Source organism: Hippopotamus amphibius, chromosome 3 (assembly GCF_030028045.1).
Source record: "Hippopotamus amphibius kiboko isolate mHipAmp2 chromosome 3, mHipAmp2.hap2, whole genome shotgun sequence".
In the NCBI taxonomy this organism is placed as follows: domain Eukaryota; kingdom Metazoa; phylum Chordata; class Mammalia; order Artiodactyla; family Hippopotamidae; genus Hippopotamus; species Hippopotamus amphibius.
In genome coordinates this window covers 175968811-175989424 of record NC_080188.1, presented here as the reverse complement: position 1 = coordinate 175989424, position 20614 = coordinate 175968811, and the positions used below count along the sequence as shown (strand labels likewise).

Sequence of the window (20614 nt, the reverse complement as noted above, 5' to 3'; positions counted from 1 at the left end):
TCTCGCAGCAACGAAGATCCAACACAGCCAAAAAATAAGTTTAAAACTTAAAATAGAAAAAAACTTAATATACTAACAAGACTTTTCACCTATGTAATAAAATGCCCAGCACTATTCCAAGTGATTTTTGCCATATTTACTTCTGAACACTAGTAATTTATCAGTCAGGGCTCAGTTAAAAGGAAACCATATCAGCTATTTTAGTAAAGAGAATTTAATATTAAAAAAGTGGTTAGCAGATATTGAAGGGCTGAAAAAAAATGAAAAAAGGACACTGAAGTAACTGTAGGAACCCTAGGTCTAGGAAAAGGAAGGAAAGAGATGAGACTTATTAGAGCCTGGCAGCTTGGAGGAGAGGTCCCATCGCGCCAGGACTATCAGCTCCTAAGGAGAGGATGCCCAGGACAGCTGTGGCTCACACCTCCCTGGAGAGCTATCTGCCCGCCGGTCCCAGAAGACTGTATTTTCCAAAGATGATTACAGCTGCACTTGCCATCTCACATGCTCTTCATACAATTTAACTCTGACACTCATCGTTGAGAGGTGAGGTCTGCGTTTTCTCCCCTTGAATTTGGGCTGGCTTATCAGTATGGTAGAAGTAACTCTATGTGACTTGTGAGGCTAGGTCCTGAAAGGTGATACATCTTTCACTTGTATCTCTTGGGACACTCACCTTTGAAGCCTTGAGCTGTCTGAGGTTGCCATGCTGAGAGGAAGCCCACCTAGCTTACACGGAGAGACTCTGAGGCTACATGGAGACATGCCCGGCCAGCTCCCAGCTGTTTCAGCACCTTGCTGTTCCAGCTCCAATTTGACAGCAACCACATGAGACACCTGAGCCAGAACCTCCCTGTGAAGCCCTTCCTAAATTCCTGATCCATGGAAATATAAGAATTAGTGAGGGCTTCCTAGGTGGCACAGTGGTTGAGAATCTGCCTGCCAATGCAGGGGACACGGGTTCAATCCCTGCTCCAGGAAGATCCCACATGTCGTGGAGCAACTAAGTCCATGCGCCACAACTATTGAGCCTGTGCTCTAGAGCCCATGAGCCACACCTATTGAGCCTGTGTGCTGCAGCTACTGAAGCCCACACGCCTAGAGCCTGTGCACCACAACAAGAGAAGCCACGGCAATGAGGTGCCCACACACCACAACGAAGAGTAGCCCCTACTCACCACAGCTAAAAAGAAAGCCCACACACAGCAAAAAAAAAAGACCCAACACAGCCAATAAAATAAATAAATAAATAAATAAATAAATTTAAAAAATAAAAGAATTAGTGAAATTATTGTGTAGAGTCACTGAGTTTTGGGGTGGTTAGTTACACAGCAGTTGATAACTGGAACACTGGTACTGTTATCTCAGGAGCTCAGAGGAGCTGCCTCACAGAGCTGTGACTAAAACCTCCAACAAGGCTAGCTTTGAAAGTGCCAGAAAAAGTCTAGAAAATGAAATTAACTGCTACATCCAGAGTGGCGGGCCCATTGCTGAGACAATATTGACAGGGCTGGCAAGCAAACAGAAAGTGTCTGGTCCTTCCTTTTGGCAGAGTCTAGCAGAGAGCCAGCTTGGCACAGGAGAAATATAGTTTTCAGAGTTCTAGCCCCAGCATCTTAAGTCAGAGTACTAATACCTATGTAAAATACGTTAAATTCTCACTGTACATTTGACCATAGCAAGTCTATGTATCTAACATATCTTTAGTATGATTTCATACCTTATGGAAAAGGCTTCACTTAATGAAAACATGCGTGCAGTCTTTGGTTTCTCTTACTGCAGGTATGATCCCAAGGAGAACAAATGGACTCGAGTGGCTTCTATGAGTACGAGAAGACTAGGCGTGGCTGTGGCTGTGTTAGGAGGGTTCTTATATGCTGTAGGTGGCTCTGATGGGACATCTCCACTCAACACAGGTTAGTCCCTTCCAAAGTCAGTCTGGTTCCCCCAAAGCAACACATTTTTCTTAGGAGAGTCTCCTTACAAAAAGTATAAAAAGTTCATGTTATCCTATAATTTATTAAGGAAGTTATTTTCCTTCTAGGAGAGTGCAACTCTTCGCTCTTCCTCAGCTCCTTCTGCAGCCATAGTCTACTAGTATATTTCCAAAGTATTTCTTTCTCCCTTCGTTTCACAAGTTGCTAGGAATTTATAATGAATAAAACAACTATTTTCTTAATATGATTTCCCTCCCCCAACCATCTTTCCTTAAAGAACAAATAAAACTCTCTGTATTATAATCTAAAAATAAATAAAAACTTATAGCTATCAACAGGTTTATAGTCTAGTCCTCTCATTTAAAGATAAGAAGAGATGCCACGAGTCACCTAGCTAACGAGTCGTATAGCCAGAACCAGAACTAGGTACCTTGACTCCAACACATGCCCTTTCCACCAACCATACGTAAAAGAAATCAGTCCCTGATGGGAATATACTGGTATTGTCCAAAGATAAGTGATTCTTTCTCAGAAGCAAAAATCAGATTGCTTATTGAAAATACATATTATCACAAAGCAAAGTAGCTATGAAGAAAACTAGAGGTGAGAGGAAATGATTGCATGGTCACTTACTGGTTTTTCTCTTTTCCCTGCAGTGGAGCGTTATAATCCTCAGGAAAACAGATGGCACACCATAGCCCCTATGGGGACCCGGAGGAAACACCTAGGCTGTGCAGTGTATCAGGATATGATCTATGCCGTAGGAGGTAGAGATGACACTACAGAGCTTAGCAGTGCTGAGAGATACAACCCCAGAACTAACCAGTGGTCTCCAGTGGTGGCTATGACATCCCGCCGTAGTGGAGTAAGTGCCCAGCTACTGAAAACTTTGAAAAGCAAGCACCAAGAGAGGGCTGTGCAGAAGAAGTCTGATCTGTAAAATGTCATACAATGGGACAGTGAGGAGATGTACTATATAGGCAAAACAACCCCTGCTACTTCTGTACTGAAAAAAAGTTAATTTCTTTTGATTACTATTATCTCAAGAAGTTAAATATCTTATATCCAATCATATCTTTAATTAGGGAATTATTTTTTATGATTTATTTGTTTTTTTGAAGTATAGTTGATGTACAATGTTAATTTCTGCTGTACAGCACAGTAATTCGGTTATACATGTATATACATTCTTCTTTAATATTCTTTTCCATTATAGTTTATCACAGGATATTGAATATAGTTCCCTGTGCTATATAGTAGGACCTTGTAATTTATCCATTCCATATATAATAGTTTGCATCTTATGATTTATCTTGTAATCAGTTGCTTCTTTGAAAGGCATCTCCCTATCTTACCTACTACCTTACCTAAATCACTGATAAGAGTCTCTGATATCTATTGGATATATGGATTCATCCATATCTAATGGAGCTGAATATTCCAACCTAGTGTTTCTAGATAATATTCTAAGTAGTTGGCATACCAATATAAATGTTTAGGCAGAAACACATCTGGCCCCACCACCAGTCTGCGCAAACTGGTTTGAGTCTGTCCCATCTACAATATAGATGACCTATGTCATGGTCTAGAGCTTGAATAATGACCTGTGACTACAAGAAACTTCCAGGGTGGAGTATAGGTGTTATCCATCCTAGGACATTTGGCTCAGAGTGAAATGTAACGCATAAACCACTGATCCTATCAGGAGCCAATCGACATAACAGGTGGGAGAACCCAGCGTTAGCTAACAACTCCATGATCTGAGGCTAATAGGGAGTGACTTGGGGTTTGCAGAGATCAGAGAGCACCACCAGTAGGCATCAGCAAGTCAGCACACACACGTCTGTGGCTCTTTATTACTGTCAGCCGCAGCTTCTTGGTCACATTCCTATTGTTTTCACTGCTGCACTGTGTTGATTACATATCCACTCATTTAGCAAATTAAGTGCTCACTGTGTGCTGGGAAAGCAAAAATGAGTATGACTTGAGTCCTCAAAAAGCTCCCAGTTTAGTGAAGGAAACTGAGGTGTTTATAGCTAACTATAGAAAACAAATCCTATAGTGGTGGCATGTGCATAATAGAAGAATACTGGAGAGAATGCTTAATGCTTTTGGAACAGTGAAGAGACTTACCAGAGTAAGTCACATGTAAGCTACCATGAAAGAAGAAAAAGATTTTCTTGAAGAGGGAAAGAAAACACCAGCCAGGGAACGACATGTGTAAAAGTATGGAGGTATTAAAAAAGAATGTTATTTTCTGGGATAAAAACTAATCCGATGTTACTGCAGCATAGAGTGCATTAGGAAGTGAGGTTAAAACATGGGCTAGTATGGATTTCTGGAGGGCCTGACATAATAAGGACTTTAACTTTATCCTTAGGCAGTAGAGAGGCTTAGAAAGTTTTTATTGGAAAGTGATAGCATGGTCAGATCTATTTTTAATAAAGAGAATTTTAGTGGCAATTTAGGTAGTGGATTAAAACAGGTCAGTACCAAAAGAATTGAGAGCAGTTTGGAAGTTCTTGCTCACTCCCAGTGAATGCTTTACCTAAAATTTAAGAAATAAATGTTTTCAACTCTGTGTAAATATTCTAATTGGATATATAATTTTATAGTTCCCATAATTAGATTTTTGTGATTACTTTTTTCCCCTCTGTGTTCAAGTAAACCAGAATGTAAGGCCATAAAGAATTATCTTTTATTAAAGAGATTTATCTAGAAAGCAGTCTGAATTTTCATAGTGATCCTCTAGTTTCTTCAGCAACCACTGTGTTTTGATCCCGTAGGTTGGCTTGGCAGTAGTGAATGGACAGCTCATGGCTGTAGGAGGTTTTGATGGCACAACGTACTTAAAGACCATTGAAGTTTTTGATCCTGATGCCAATACATGGAGGTAACCTTTAAGCTATGTTGCAAATCACCTCACTGCTGACTTGAAAATCATGGGCTTTAGATAGTCCAGAATCAGGATGGTCAGTACACTGAATTACTTCTTGCAGTACTTCAAAAAGGGCTCAAAGTTACCCATATTCGATGCCTTATTTTGACTTAATTGCTCTAAAATAGCTTACATCTTAAAAAATTCCTCTCTTTGGTAACTGTCCAGTTTTATAATTAGAGATAGCAAAAACAGAATAAACAATCTTCTCTCTAGCCCCATCAGGTTCAGCTGAGGAAACTAAAGCACTGAGAAATAAAGTGACCTGCCTAAGCAGATTAGTGACAGAGTTAGAATTACAGCCTGGACCTTTGGCTCTCAATCTGTCATTGCAATTTTTATGTCCAGGAAAAACAAATTGCAGTTACTTTTTAAAAAATAATATTTTATTTCATTTTAAAACTGACTTTGTCTCTTGAGTTTTAAAAATACTTAAATATGTTATTCTATTGTAAAGTCTAGTAAATTTTAAGTAACTTTTAGAGAGGAGGCTACATCTTAGGAGAGTTTAAACTGTATTTATAAGTTTAATTTTACTTTGCTTTTAAATCCTTGATTGTGTAACCAATCCTTCCTAAATACTTAAGTAGTTCCTATAAATTCACATAAATCAGGTGACTCCTGCATTTATTTTAAATATGCAAAAATTTTTACAAATTTAGCAAAATTCTCTTAAACCTTTCAGCTTAAAATCTTAAGTCTAAATCTTTGCTCCATCACACATTTTATACTTGATTCACAAAACTAATCTGATAGATGCTCTAATATATCAAGTGTCTTAAACACTACAAGAACTTAAAAGGTCAAATATATAGTTAATTCTCATTTTTAATATAAAACAGTAATAGTATGGGTTTGAGGTACTTTATACTAGTATCTATTCTAGATACTAGCTTTCTAAGAAAACAGTTTTACCTTACAAGCATTTGCAGGTTTCTTTCTCAGTAAGTTGGGCTTATTTGCCTAAAGGAATCTGGGGTAACCATCTCAGTGATTGAGGTTACACATTAACCACAGATATCAGTCTGGACATGATATCTGAGGCAGCAGACATTCTGAAAGGTTTTTCTCATGACCATGAAAGATAAGCTGACATCTTTTATAGTGACTATTCCAGAAGGAGCAGTCTGCTAGTCCATTCCTGCTGCATTCTAAGTATACATTTTCTAATTTTGAGCCTTTAACTACCCACCCAGATTTTTTTCATTAGTATATAAGATTCTACTAATGAATTTACTGGGTTCTTTTTATAGTTTTCATCTCTGGGAAAGCCACACCTTCAGATATCTGCAGGACATTCTGTGGACTCTGCATCTCTCTCATGCTCTGTATGGCTCAGCGTAGGGGTCCTCAGCCCCTGGGTGGTGGACCGGTTGTGGTCCACGGCCTGTGAGAAGCTGGGCCGCACAGCAGGAGGTGAGCGGTGGGCGAGTGCCCCATCGCTCCCATTGCCACCTGAGCCATCCCCTTCCCTCCCCCCCACCGGCCTCCACCACCATAGTTCTGTCCTGTCCCGTCCCCCACCCCCCGCACCCCCCCTTCACCCCACCCCCCACCCCCCGTGGAGAAATTGTCTTCCATGAAACCAGTCCCTGGTGCCAAAAAGGTTGGGGACTGATGGCTCAGTGGTCACAGTACTAAAGTCAGATTAACAACATTGTAGCACTTTTTGCTTATACATTACATTGTGACAACCTTGTTCATGAAGTAAAGATTTACTGAGTGTTCTAGACCCTGGGGATACAAAAGTGAACAAAACAAAATTCCCTGCCCTCCTGGAGCTCACATTTCAATGAGGGAGATAAACAGTGCCACACCAGGGGTGGAAGTGCTTTGGCAAGTAGCAAAGAGACAGGGAGTCCAGGGAGGAGTATCCATTTTAAAAGATCACCCAAGGAGGCTTTACTGAAAAGGTAACATTTCAGCAAAACCTAATAGAGGTTAAGGGAAAGAGAATGGCAGATATTCAAGAATAGGAGCCTCTCACTTGTGGTATTATTTTCTTCCCTATACAACTTTCTATTTTTAGTGGGAATTTGGGTAAGCATAATTTGGGTAGACAGCCAAATTTATTTCTGCCACTTAACGACCATAATCCTATGTAAGGACTTGTTTCTCAGTAACTGCTATTAATATATGTTAGTAATATTTTACCAAGTAATATTCATGAAATTCTTAAGGACCATCTGTTGAGGGATTACTATGTAAATTTTTGTAGTTACACATCGCAAATTTAAAATCAATACCTTGACAGAGATCTAATATTCTTTTCCATGGATATCCTTAATTTTGAAGATGATTTTGTTCACATATCACAAACTAGATGCAGACTTTATTTAATCATATGCACTTTTGTTCCATAAAGGTTTTGAGAAGACTTCTAAGAGTACATACAAAACAAAAGGATAGAAATCAGTAATTGAAGTTTTGGCAAAAGGAAAATGTGAGTGGGAAAATATTATAGCCAGGGTCAAAATTAGACACAAAAATGTAGAATATGTGATTCTGTATAATTGTTATAAATCATCCTAAATGTAGAGTTATAAAGTCATAAGGGAAAAAGTAGATATGATGCTCTCTTAAAACAGTAAGTCAGAGATTTTCAGTCAATTCCTAAAATAACTCTGCTACCTGCCAGTGCTCAATTCCAGCTCCTAGTCTTTGGAAGAGATGTACGAAGCTAAAGATATTAGTTGTGACATAAAACAAAGAAATGTTTTATTAACACCTATGTTATGGAAGAAATAGTGCTTTTTCCATTTAGAAATCTGATTATGTTTCTTTCTTTGCAGGTTATATGGCGGGATGAATTACCGTCGGCTTGGGGGTGGTGTAGGAGTTATAAAAATGACACATTGTGAATCCCATATATGGTGAACATATAGAAGACAGTCGTGTATGTGCTCCTCTGTATTCTGGAGAGCTTTGACTTTGGAGCTTTGTACAGCTCTAGAAAATACTAAACAAATTTTATTCTTTGCCGGTGCCTCAACATGTGTGAATACAAATACAGTGAAAGTACTTCACCTGCAAGATGTCAGCTTTGCACAATAATTTTCAGTTCTGTGCAGAAGAATATTTATTTTTGCTTTTAATTTATCATGGGCTTTTTGTTGTTGGGTTTTTGGTTTTTTTGGTTTTTTGTTTTTGTTTTTGGATTTAGCCTTCCTCCCAACAAAAGAAAAAAATGAAAGACAAAAAAAAAAAAGACAAACATTTTAAGCAGTAAAACTTATTTTTAAGATACTGATTAAGTTTGAAGAAACTACTAATAAGGGAAAAGGGCTATATTTGATCTAGTTGTCAATTCTAAGCACTCCATCCACAAGACTCCACTATTTACAGGGACTTACCAGTGACAAAGATAGATATGTGAAGTGTATTAGCCATCATTCGTGCACTAAGCACCAGAAGACTTGAAAATCTAAAAAACAAAACAAAGGAAACATCTCATTTAACTAGAACAATTCAAAAGGAATATTAAATCAATAAAATGAGGACTCAGATGCCAAAGTTTTCATCAGTGGAAGCTCATATCTTGTTTCCTTCCATATGAATTTGTTTGCCACTATATTTAAAGTCTTTTTTTTTTAATATTTTCATAGAGTTTCTGCTACATCTGCTCAGTGCCTCTACAAAAACAGTATACGATTCTCATATACTGTCTTGAGAATCCCCCAGTAGAATCATGTGTAACTCTGCAAGTTTTTGCTCAAAAAACATTACTGACTGAAGCAACTTTCTATTTTCTGTTGCTACTAAGGACCAGCAGGGAGAAATGTCCTCTCCCCAGCAGTGAATACTGTTATGCAGTTTACACTTAATGCTCAGGCCTGCTGAAGCTGAGGCTTACCTGTCATCACAGCCTCCAAGGGAATGAATTCTTCAGTTCGTGTAATAGTATGCTAACGAGTGTAAAATCAGTTGAGGCATTTTATTGATAAAATCTTGGTTCTTTTATAAGGAAAATATATATCATTATCCTCATTCTATAAAGCCACTATTGCTACTGTTCTCAAATTGCACTTTCTGGTAAGAAGTTAACATTTTTAAGGAAAAAAAGGATACAGCTTTCAGTGGTTAAAGTTTTTTGTTATTGTGTTCATAGACCAGTTTTTTTCAATGTTATCTTGCAGGAAAATCTTTGAATAAGACTTTAACCACAACCAAAAGGAATAACCTTCTTCTCCCTCCCCTCACTATAAAAATGTTTGGCAACATTTGTGTTTACATTTAAAGATCATTTGCACCTTTACAAGGAAGAAAAATAAGTATTTGGTAAGCAATTGTTTACGTGTATCATTTATGCTTTTTTCTAGCATGTATAACTTTTTAAAATAAAGGTAGTACTTACCATAAAAAATGTTGGTTAATGCTTTTTAATTCTTGTATCTTTGCTATTTAATTTAGATTTTATGTTTCTATATCATTTATATTTCCTATATGTAAAGTTATAAGTACTTTCAACCTGAAGGAATAAAGGGATTGCCAGCTAGAATTATGAATTTTTATTATATATTTTATATAAAGTATTATATTACCTAACCTCTAAACTTATTTTCTGGTGTGGGACTTAGAATCATACAATTCTGAGCTGGAAGGACTCAATAATCATCTGATTTGAACCCACTTATTTCTCTGCTTTAAGACTGAAAACCAAGGAAGTCCTGCCTAAGAGTAAATAGTCAATGATAGAACCAACATTTGAAATCAACTCCCCAAACTCCTACTTCATTTCTCTTTCTATGCCACACAGCCATTGCAGACCTACCTGAAATGTGGTCTGGAATTAAATATACTAATAACCTTAATTTTTCTGAGATCCTTACGGTACTGCGTCACTATCAGTCTTCGAGACAAGATCACGTATTTCTGAAGACTCTACTATTTCATATATTTGAAGAAAAGGAGAGGAATAATAACAGGAACAAAATTCTAGGGATTAGACTCTCCATAAGCAGGGACGTCCCCAATGAGAGCAATTCACATGGCAGTGATTCATGAGTAGAGACCCAGGAACTATATAGCACTGGCCAAAATGCTCTTTGGGGCCTAAAGGTTTTTTTTCTTCCTTCTACTGAATGTGGTCCAGTTTTATTATTGAGTGAAGTGTACTTAGTCTATAGAAGACACTGTTGTAAAATAGAATATTTATTAACTTATTTGCATAGTGATTTCCACAACTCTGTGAAATAAACTTGGGTTGGGTTGGTGGTTATCTTCCTTTTATAAATAAGTAAACCGAAGCTTAGAAAAGTTAAAATGACATAGTAGAAGCTAAACCTCAAATGCACATCCCCTGATTCCAAATCCATTCTTTTCTATACTACTCTCCACACTCCCACTTCCGATGGTATTGTTCCCCAGCTTTGTTCTCCAGTATTTTACCTACAACTATCTATACTGCAGAGACTAGTTCTTGACAACTATGAAGCAGAAAGTTCCCTCTTGAACAATATTTGAATGAAAGTAGGGAAAAAGCATTTCAAACTTTATATTAACTTAGAAAATAGATAGGAAAAGGGAAAAAAAATGGGATAAGAAAAGAAATAGGGGAGAGAAGAGAAGAAGAGGCAAAAACAGCCCAGGAAACCCAAATATCACTGGCTGATTGTCTAAGTATTTGTGACACTAGCTCTGTAAATTGCTTTGAGGTCTCTGTACTAGAAGTGATTTATAAGAATAGTTCCTAAAAAAGACAAAACTCAAGGGTCCTTAGCAATAGTAATCTTTAGGTTATTTAGTCACTTACAGTTAGGAACTTTTAAATGTAGAAGATGGATGGTATTATACTAACATTAAACATTCAGGGTGTTCCAATAACTATCAGTAACCTATTAATATCCCTATTCTAGAAAGTTAGAATATTTACTAAAGGGATTCTGAATTCCTAGGAAAAGAGGACACATATCTTCAGTGTGAATTTAGATCAATGTACATTTGGACTCCTTCTAAACAGGAACAGTCCCCACCTTTAAAAAGCTTACAGAGACTTCCTAGGTGGCACAGTGGGTAAGAATCCGCCTGCCAAGGCAGGGGACACGGGTTCCATCCCTGCCCCAGGAAGATACCACATGCCAAGGAGCAACGAAGCCAGTGCACCACAACTATTGACACTGTGCCCTAGAGCACATGAGCAACAGCTATTGAGCCCATGTGCCGCAATTACTGAAGCCCACACGCCTAAGCCCGTGCTCTGCAACAAGAGAGGCCACCGCAATGAGAAGCTCATGCACCACAATGAAGAGTAGCCCCCACTCACCACAACTAGAGAAAGCCTGTGTGCAGCAACAAAGACCCAACACAGCCAATAAAATAAATAAATAAATAAATAATTTTATTTTAAAAATAAAATTAAATAAATAAATAAAAAGCTTACAGTTTCAGGGATTTCCCTGGTGGTCCAGTGGTTAAAATCTGCCTTCCAATTCAGGGGACACTGGTTCGATCCCTGGTTGGGGAAATAAGATCCCATGTGCTGCAGGGCAACTAAGCTTGCACACCGCAACTGCTGAGCTGCATGCTCTGGAGCTCATGCACCACAACTAGAGAGAAACCTGCAGACTGCAACGAAGATCCCTTGTACCGCAACTTAAGACCCAATGCAGCCAAATGAATAATTTTTTTAAATAAAAATAAAAACAACTTGGAAAAAAAAAAAGCTTACAGTTTCAAACTTTGAGTTTGATTAGTGGTTCTCAAAGTGAACCCTGTTCCTGGTGGCACGGTGTTTGGGAGTCTGCCTGCCAATACAGGGCACATGGGTTCGAGCACTGGTCTGGGAAGATCCCACATGCCAAGGAGCAACAAAGCCTGCATGCCACAACTACTGAGCCCGCATACTGCAACTACTGAAGCGTACGTGCCTGGAGCCTGTGCTCTGCACCAAGAGAAGCCACAGCACTGAGAAGCCCACACACTGCAACGAAGGGTAGCCCCCACTCGCCACAACTAGAGAAAGCCCACATGAAGCAACAAAGACCCAACGCAGCCAATAAATAAATATGTTTTTTTAAAAAGTGGACCCTGAAGTCCTCAAGATTCTTTCAGAGCATCAAGTCAAAGCTTTTTCCTTAGTAATCCTAGGAAGTTTTTTGTCTTTTTTTTTTTTTTTTTCTTTTTTTTACTGTGTTGACATTTGCACTGATGATGCAAAAACAATGGTAGGTAGAAATGCTGAGGCATTAGCACAATTCAAGGCAATGGCACCAAACTGTACAGCTAGTTATAGTGTTCACCATCATACACTTACAGTTCAAAAAAAAAAATGTCAATCTCACCTAAGAAATCTAAGCCCTTGGATATATGAAATATTTCTGCTGCATACCAAAACAGTGATTGTCACAAGTAAAACCTTGTGTGATTGTTTTGAGATGCAAGCTGAACAAGCCACTTCTTTTGGAAGAATGACTGACAAAGTTATTCAGAATTGGGTGTTGGTGGATATTTTCTGGACAATGAACGGAGCGAGGCTGTCACTTCAAGGAAAACAACTGAATTTTGGGAAAGCTGTATGGACCACTGTGGTGGTGAATTTTATGTGTCAAGTTGACTTGGCTAAGGGATGCCCAGATAGCTGGTAAAACACTTTTTCTTGGTGTATCTTTGAGGATGTTTCTAGAAGAGATTAGCATTTGATTCAGTAGACTGAGTAGATTTCCACACTCACCGATGTGGGCGGGCATCATCCAATCCATTTTGGGCCATCGTGAACAAAAAAGCAAAAGAAGGCAGAATTCTCTCTCTTGAGCTGAGATGTCCATCTTTTCCTGGCCCCGAACATCAGAGCTCTTAGTTCTCAGGCCTTTGGACTTGGACTGCATTATACTGCTGGCTTTTCTGGTTCTCCAGCTTGCAGAGGCAGACTGTGGGACTGCTCAGCCTCCAGAACTGTGTGTGCCAGTTCCTATAATAAATTGATAGGTGACAGATTAGATAGATTATGATAGATGATAGATAGATATAGATATAGATGATGATAGATTGATAGATGATAGATAGATGATAGTTGATAGATGATAGATAGATGATAGTTGATAGATGATAGATATAGACAGATGATAGATGATAGATAGATGTAGATAGATAGAAAGACAGATAGAGAGATATTGATCCTGTTGGTTCTATTTCTCTGGAGAACCCTGAATAATACAATTACTATGAGCTTGGAGTCAACCAACCTCAAACAGTATACTGTAATGCTGTAGTATTTACTATAGAAAATTATCCACAAATAAGTGGACCCATAGTTTAAACCCAAGCTGTTCAAGGGTCAGTTGTACATAGCCCAGCAGTAGTGATTCAATAGTCTGGCCTGATGTAGACTGGAAGAGTAATCAGAAAGGAAGTTGCGGCTAAGAAAGGTTTGAAAGACAGTATAGTTTTGCTAAGCAGACAAGAGTGGAAAGGGCATTTCAGACAGAGTAGCATGTGCAAGATATAGAGAATAAAGTCAATGAGACAAAATGGACTGTTTGGGGAAATCAAAGCAGTTTGGTTTATCAGAATAAAATGAAAAAAGGCAAGTGTCCAGAAATAAGACAGGAGAAGCAGGCAGCTGGCAGGTACCATCATAAAGGAACTCATTGCCAATAGTTTCCTCTCTTAGCTTTCTTTTCTGGTGTTTATTCCCTAAGTCTTCTTTTCTGTGTGGGTGTGGTGGCTGGGCACCAAGATGCCGCTACTGATCCCTGCCTTCTGATCCCTGTGTAATCCCCTCCTACACTGCACTAAGGTTGGTCTGGTCTGTGAGTCTAATTGCATGCTACATAAGTGATGGCATGTCACTTCCAAATTTGGTTACAAGAGACCCCCCTTTCATATTGGGTGTCTTTCTCTCCCTCTCATCTCTCACTCTGGGAGAAGCAAATACATGAAAAAAATAATAATAATAAATCAACAAATCCTTGAATGCCCATGTACCCACCATCCAACTTTGAAAATTATTAATACTTTGCAAATCTTGTTTTATCTATTCCTCCCCACTCTCACTTCTCCCGCCACCGCTGGAGTATTTTAAAGCAAATCCCAGGCATCATATTATTTCATTCACACTTGAATATTTAATTTTAAAAGATAAGGTCTACTCATAATAACACTATCACATCTGATAAAATTAACAATTCCTTAACATCACCTAATACACAGTTCATATTAAATCTTCCCTAATTATCATTTTATGAATGTCTACAATTATACCTTGGAGTTTTCTTTTTTCCTGTCCTTCCATTTGCTCATTTGGTTAAACTGATTTTTGTTCCTCTGCTCAATCATTATTGGAAGTCTTTTATAGTCTCTGTAGTCTCTATTCTATGTATATGCGTGTATCCCCCACTGTAAAAGAAGTAGTCAAACCTATATTTCTCTATAGCGATATTCAAATTAAATAACATTTAGAAATACTTCATAAGTGTTCTATTGCATCAATCAGGACATATGTAATACGTAATACCAGCCCATTATGTCCCTTGTATCATTGCTGTCATTCATGTTGCTTATATATAGACATATATAAATACATGTTTATATGTTTATATTGTGTAATATGTATTTATATATAAACACATATATATTATATATAAGCATACATAATAAAATATAGTTATATTATTATTTTGAACAAACTGTCATGTTATGTCAATTAAGAATAAGAAAAATAAAATTTTTTACTTTACCTTCACTTATTCCTTCTTTGACGCTCTTCCTTACTTAATACAGATCCAGCTTTCTGACCTATATTATTTTCCTTCTCTCCAAAGAATTTCTTTTAACATTTCTTGCAAGGAAGGTCTACTGACGACAAATTTCAAATTTTACTTGTCCAGGAAAATATTGCCTCTCCTTCACTTTTGAAAGATAATTTCACAGAATTCTAGGTGGTGGGTTTTTTTTCTTTTAACACTCCACAGTCTTCTTTCTTGCATGGTTTCTGAGAAGTCAGATGCAATTCTTATCTTTGTTACTCTCTAGGTAAGGTGTTTTCTTCCCTCCAGCTTCTTTCAGGATTTTTTCCTTATCTTTGATTTTCTGTAGTTTGAATACTATATGCCTTCATACAGTTTTGTTTGGTTTTTTTAATTTATCCTGCTTGGTGTTCTCTGAGCTTCCTTGATCTGTGGTTTGGTGTCTGGCATTAATTTGAAGAAATGCTCAGTCATTACTGTTTCCATTTCTCCTCTTTCTTCCTCTCTCCTGGTAGTCTCACTGTGTGTTAACAGTTGACCCTTGAACACGGGGTTAGGGGCACCAATCCTCTACACAGCTGAAAATCTGTGTATAACTTACAGTTGGCCCTCCATACACACAATTCCTCCATATCCATGGTTCTTCTGTATCTGCAGTTCCACATCTGCCGATTCAACCAACCTTGGATCGTGTAGTACTATAGTATTTACTACTGAAAAAATTCTGTGCATAAGCGAACCAGTGTAGTTCAAACCCGTGTTGTTCAGAGTCAACTCTATGTTGTACCTTTTGCAGTTGTCCCACAGACCTTGGATATTGGTTTGTTTGGGTTTTTTTCAATCTTTGTTCTCTTTGCTTTTCGAGGATTCTACTGACATATTCTCTAGCGCAGAGATTCCTTCCTCAGCTGTGTCAGCTACTAATAAGCCCACCAAAGGCAGTCTTCCTTACTGTCACAATATTTTTTATCTTTAGCATTTCTTTTTGGTTCTTTCTTAGGATTTCCATTTCTCTGCTTACACTATCTGTTCTTGCATGGAAATACTTTATCCATTGAATCCCTTAACATATTAATCATAGTTGTTCTAAATTCCCAGTCGGATAATCCTAACATCTGCCATGTCTGGTTCTGATGCTTGCTTGGTCTGTTCCTTCAAATTGTGGTTTTGGGGGGTTTTTTTGTTTTGCCTTTTGGTATGCCTTGTAGTTTTTTTCTTGATAGCCAAACATGATGAACCAGGTAAAAGAAACTGCTGTAAATAGGCTTTTAGTAAGGTGGTAGTGAGCTATGGGAGGAAGAGAAGTGCTCTATATAGTCCTGTGATTAGGTCTCAGGCTTCTAGTGAGCCTGTGCCTATGGACTGTGAACTTTACAAGAGTTTCTCAGTTTTTTTCTCCCCTCTTAGGTGGACAGAATGGCTAGAGTGGGCTAGTGTTAGATACTTCCCTTTCCTCAGGTCAGTTAGGCTCTGCATAACTAATCTCACCTGAGGAAAGACCTTTTTAAGAAAAATCAAGTTCTCTGATATATTTCAAATTTGTTCTCCACCCCACCCCCCCCCAACCCAGAAGAATGAGAATTTTTCTCTGGTATTTACTGTGGGAACCTGGTTGAGCTCCTGGAGGCAAATCTCACAACATTGTGAGGGCTTCCCTGTGATCAGGTTCCTCTGGAGTTTTTGTTTTGTTTTAATATTTATTTTTATTAGTTATTTTGGCTGTTCCAGGTTTTAGTTGCAGCATGCGGGATCTTTTAGTTGCAGCATGCGGACTCCTTAGTTGTGGCACGCAAACTCAGTTGCAGCATGTATGCAGGATCTAGTTCCCGGACTAGTGGATCGAACTCAAGCCCCCTGCACTGGAAGCGCAGTCTTACGCACTGGAAGCGCAGTCTTACCCACTGGACCACCAGGGAAGTCCCTCCCCTGGAGTTTTTAACTCTCAGTTTTCTTCACACTGGGCCTCCAGCATTCATCAATTATAATTCAATTTTTCCGACACTGGCACTGGTTCCCACAGTGGTTTCTGCTCATGAGTCATTGCTCCTGTAAGCCATGACTCCCCGTGTTGGCCTGTTTGTCTCTTCAGTCTTGGAGGCAACAGTTTGTTCTGTGTCCTCCCCTTTCTTACAGATCCAAGAATAGTTGATTTTTTCATCTGTTGATCTCTTTACCTGTTAGGACGGAGTGGCGACTTCCAAGCTCCTCACATGCACAACAAGAAACCAGAAGTGAAAGGTGTGGTTTTAAGTTAAAAAAACAGAATACAAAAAACACAACAAAAAAAGCCATGAATCATCTCAATAGATGCAGAAAAATAATTTGACAAGATCCAACATCGATTCATAATAAAAACCTTCAGGGGACTTCCTTGGTGATCCAGTGGTTAAGAATCTGCCTTTAAATGCAAGGGACATGGGGTCAACCCCTGGTCAGGGAACTAATATCCCACATTTCATAGGGCAACTAAGCCCGCACATGCTCTGCAGCCTGCACACAACTAGAGAGAAGCTCACAATGAAGAGCCCACGCACCACAATGAAAGATCCCACGTGCCACAACTAAGACCTGATGCAGCCAAGTAAATAAATCAACCAGTCAAACAAACAAACAAACAAACAAACCAAAAAACCTTCAGGAGGGGTCCCTGGTGGTTCAGTGGTTAGGACTCAGCATTTTTCACTGCCAGGGCCCAGGTTCAATCCCTGATCGGGGAGCTAAGATCCCACAGGCCATGTGGGGCAGCCAAAAAAGAAAACAAAAACAAAAAAACCTTCAACAAATTAAGAATAGAAAAGAACTCCTTTAACTTGATAAAAGGCATCTTTGAAAAACCTACAGCTAACATAATATTTAATGGTGAAATATGCTTTCCCACTAAGATCAGGTGCAAGATACGACTGTATATTCTCACTACGTCTATCTGCCATTGAGCTGGCAATTCTAGTCATGGCAATTTGGCAAGAAAAAGAACTAAAAGGCATTCAGGTTGAAATTAAGAAGTAAAACTGTCTTTATTCACAAATGGCATGAATCTTATATATAGAAAATTGAAGGAATTCACTGAAAAAACTACTAGAATAAATAAGTTCAGCAAGATCATACAAGAGCAATAATATACAAAATCAATTATATTTCTATACACTAGCAACAAACAATCCAAAAATGAAATTAGGAGAATAATTCCATTCTCAATAGCATAAAAAAATTGAGAAATAAATTTAACAAAAAAAAGTGCAATACTTGGATACTGAAAATGATAAAACATTGTTGAAGAAAAATTTGAAAGATTTAAATAAATGGAAAGATATCCCATGTTCATAGATTGGAAGACTTAATATCATTATGACAGCGATACTCTCCAAACTGATCTACAGATTCAAGGCAGTCACTATCAAAATCCCAGCTTTTTTACAAAGATTGACCAGCTGATCCTAAAATTCTTATGAAAATGCAAAAAGCTAAGAAGAGTCAAAACAATCTTGAAAAAAGGACAAAGCTGATTCACCTTCCTGATTTCAAAACACACTACAAAGCTACAGTAATCAAGACAGGGTGGTACTGGTATAAGGACTGACATTTAGATCAACAAAGTAGAATTGAGAGTCCAGAAATAAACCCAAACATCTATGGTCAATAGATTTTTTTTTTTTAACCAGAAGTTTATTTAAACAAGATGCTTGACTTGAAGGAAAAATTATCTAGGATTCATTTCTTTTAGAGTAGTTTATCCCTACTTAAAGACAGATTGCCCTACATGTAACAGCTACATACAAAAAAGTTAAAATTGTCCTTGGTTTTACAATGATAAATAAAAAACATTAAAATTCTCCAATCGAACAAGGTATGCAACAATTTTTATGTTGTTCTTTTTTTGTTAAACAGTGAGAGCAAAATAACTTACTGGAATACAAAGATAAGAGTTGATGAGCATGCCACTAATGGAGAAAAGGGGGTATTTTCACAGAACCAGTATTTTCCCCATTCCATCTCCATTTGATGTTGATCAAAATATACCATTGGCCACTTAGTTTTAAAAAAAAAAGAAATATGCTTGTGCACATACACCAGTTACTTTATGTACAGTAAAGGAATGGGGAAGGGGAAAATGAAAGAATAGAGAAACTGTACTGTAGTAGTCAGGATGTGACGGAACCAAATTTCAGTCTTCTAATTGAGAATGTCTTCTTGGTCTGGAGGAACAGACTTCTGGAGTAAAGTAGCAGGTTTCCTTTTTAGTAGACACCTCCTGTCTGCTGCTGGAACACATCAATTGTGTCTTCATCCTCCATTTCCAACTGTGCAGGTGTGTCTGTTTCCCTAATTGGCTGCCCATCAAATAGGAATCTGATCTGCCTCACTGACATACCCTGTTGTTCACAATAGGCTTTCAGTAGGTTACTAAGTGGTATATGCCTTTTAACCTTAAACTGCACCACAGAACCATCCTGCCCTGCCACCTTCAAATTAACATGATCGTTGTTCTTAGTCTTGACTCCTTCCTTGGGCTTTTCATTGGCCATGGCGAGCACTGGAGTCTCCTCAGCTGCTGCTTCACAAAAGAGGTACCAGGTCCGCACCAAACAAGCCACCAACTGATTTTTAAGAAAGGTAACAGACAATCCAGTGGGAAAACAATAGTCCTTTCAGTAAATGGTGGTGGAACAAATAAATATCCATATGCAAATGATGAATCTGAATGCTTACCTCACACCAAACGTAAAAATTAACTCAAGATGGATTACAGACCTAAATTTAAGAACTGAAATTATAAAATGCTTAGAAGAAAACATAGGAGTAAATCTTTGGGACCTTGAACTAAGCAATGATTTCTTTGATACAACACACAAAGCACAAGAAACAAAAGGAAAAATTTGACAAATTGGGCTTCATCAAAATTGAAAACTTTTGTATTTCAGGAATAAATGAGTTCATTCTGGTATTTCCAACTCAAAGTTAACATTACAGTTTCTACTTAACTTACTTGATTTTATAATTGTATATCTTTTCTCTTACAATGTTAGAAATCTTGGTTTCATATATTTTATATATTATGCCTATTTTTCATCCTGTTATATATTTTAGCCTGTCATGAACAGTGGTAAAATAACAATACCAATATTACTAAAAATAAGATAACTGAATGCAATTTTAGATTTCTTGGCTGCTCTTCTTTCCCTAGCCCAGTGATGACATACAGTCAAAGGATTTAGAGATACTAAAATAATTCTTTGTGTGATTATGGACTGAATATAATATAGTTAATTTCATTCATTTTCAATTTTTAAGGATTTTTTTTTTGATCTAATTTTGTTTCATAGACACATAAAACACTTACATGGTTCCAAATTATAAACAAGGAACATTCAAATAAGTCCTAACTTTCATTCCTGTCCCCTCTACCCAGGTGGTTTCCCTCACTCCATTAGCAATCACTTTTATTAGTTTTTGGTTTATCCTTCCATTGTTTTTTGAAAACATAAGGAAATACACACACATACTCATATCCCCCCACCCCCCCAATTCCTTCCATAAAAGATAGCATACTACACACTCTGTCCTCATCTTGCTCTTTCACATAACAAAATACCCTAGAGATAACTCCACGGCAATATTAGCTATCTTCCTCAAACCCTTTTATAATTACATAGTAGTAATGCACTGTGCAGCTGTCCCATAATTTATTCAATCAATCTCTCTCTGATGAGCATTTGGATTGTTTTTAGTGTTGCTATTACAAATACTGTTGTAATAAAAATAGACTTATTCCTGCTTCATTTTGTATTTTTGCTGGTGAATTTTGGGGATAGAATCCCATAAGTGGGAATTCTGGTCAAAGGGTAAATCACATAATTTTGCTAGATATTGCTAACTTCTCCATGAGGTTGTACCATTCCTAACAACCCTTTTACCTGCTCTCTCTTTTCCATTCTTGTCCACATTACAGTTTCTACTTAACCTACTTGATTTTATAATTGTATATCTTTTCTCTTACAATGTTAGAAATCTTGGTTTCATATATTTTATATATTATACATATTTTTCATCTTGTCATATAT

General features: G+C 37.7%; 2 protein-coding genes across 4 annotated transcripts in view; one reads left to right on the top strand and one right to left on the bottom strand.

The window, feature by feature from the left end:
* KLHL20 (kelch like family member 20) overlaps positions 1-9235 on the top strand; it is a 59837-nt gene extending 50602 nt beyond the window's left edge. The window contains exons 9-13 of one of the 2 annotated variants that reach the window (XR_009052713.1): positions 1780-1913; positions 2591-2799; positions 4721-4827; positions 7238-7315; positions 7665-9235. Coding sequence is in view for 1 of the 2 variants with exons in the window: in XM_057728088.1 (XP_057584071.1) it covers positions 1780-1913; positions 2591-2799; positions 4721-4827; positions 7665-7749 (535 nt within the window). In the remaining variant the exon portion in view is untranslated. The remainder of the gene's footprint in view (positions 1-1779; positions 1914-2590; positions 2800-4720; positions 4828-7237; positions 7316-7664) is intronic. The other variant, XM_057728088.1, reaches the window with a different exon arrangement.
* Positions 9236-18790: 9555 nt separating this feature from the next.
* Positions 18791-19093, bottom strand: LOC130849415 (small ubiquitin-related modifier 2-like). Of its 2 annotated transcripts, XM_057728283.1 has the most exons (2): positions 18917-19078; positions 18791-18853 (listed from the first exon to the last, which is right to left on the bottom strand). In XM_057728283.1, exons 1-2 carry the CDS (start codon positions 19076-19078, stop codon positions 18791-18793), a joined length of 225 nt encoding a protein of 74 aa, XP_057584266.1. The 2 variants fall into 2 exon arrangements, with proteins under 2 accessions (XP_057584266.1, XP_057584267.1); XM_057728284.1 differs by having other exon boundaries at positions 18791-19093.
* Positions 19094-20614: the final 1521 nt, after the last annotated feature.

Excerpts from the sequence above, each read along its gene's own strand:
- LOC130849415 (XM_057728284.1), bottom strand. The coding sequence starts at position 19,078 with ATGGCCAATGAAAAGCCCAAGGAAGGAGTCAAGACTAAGAACAACGAT.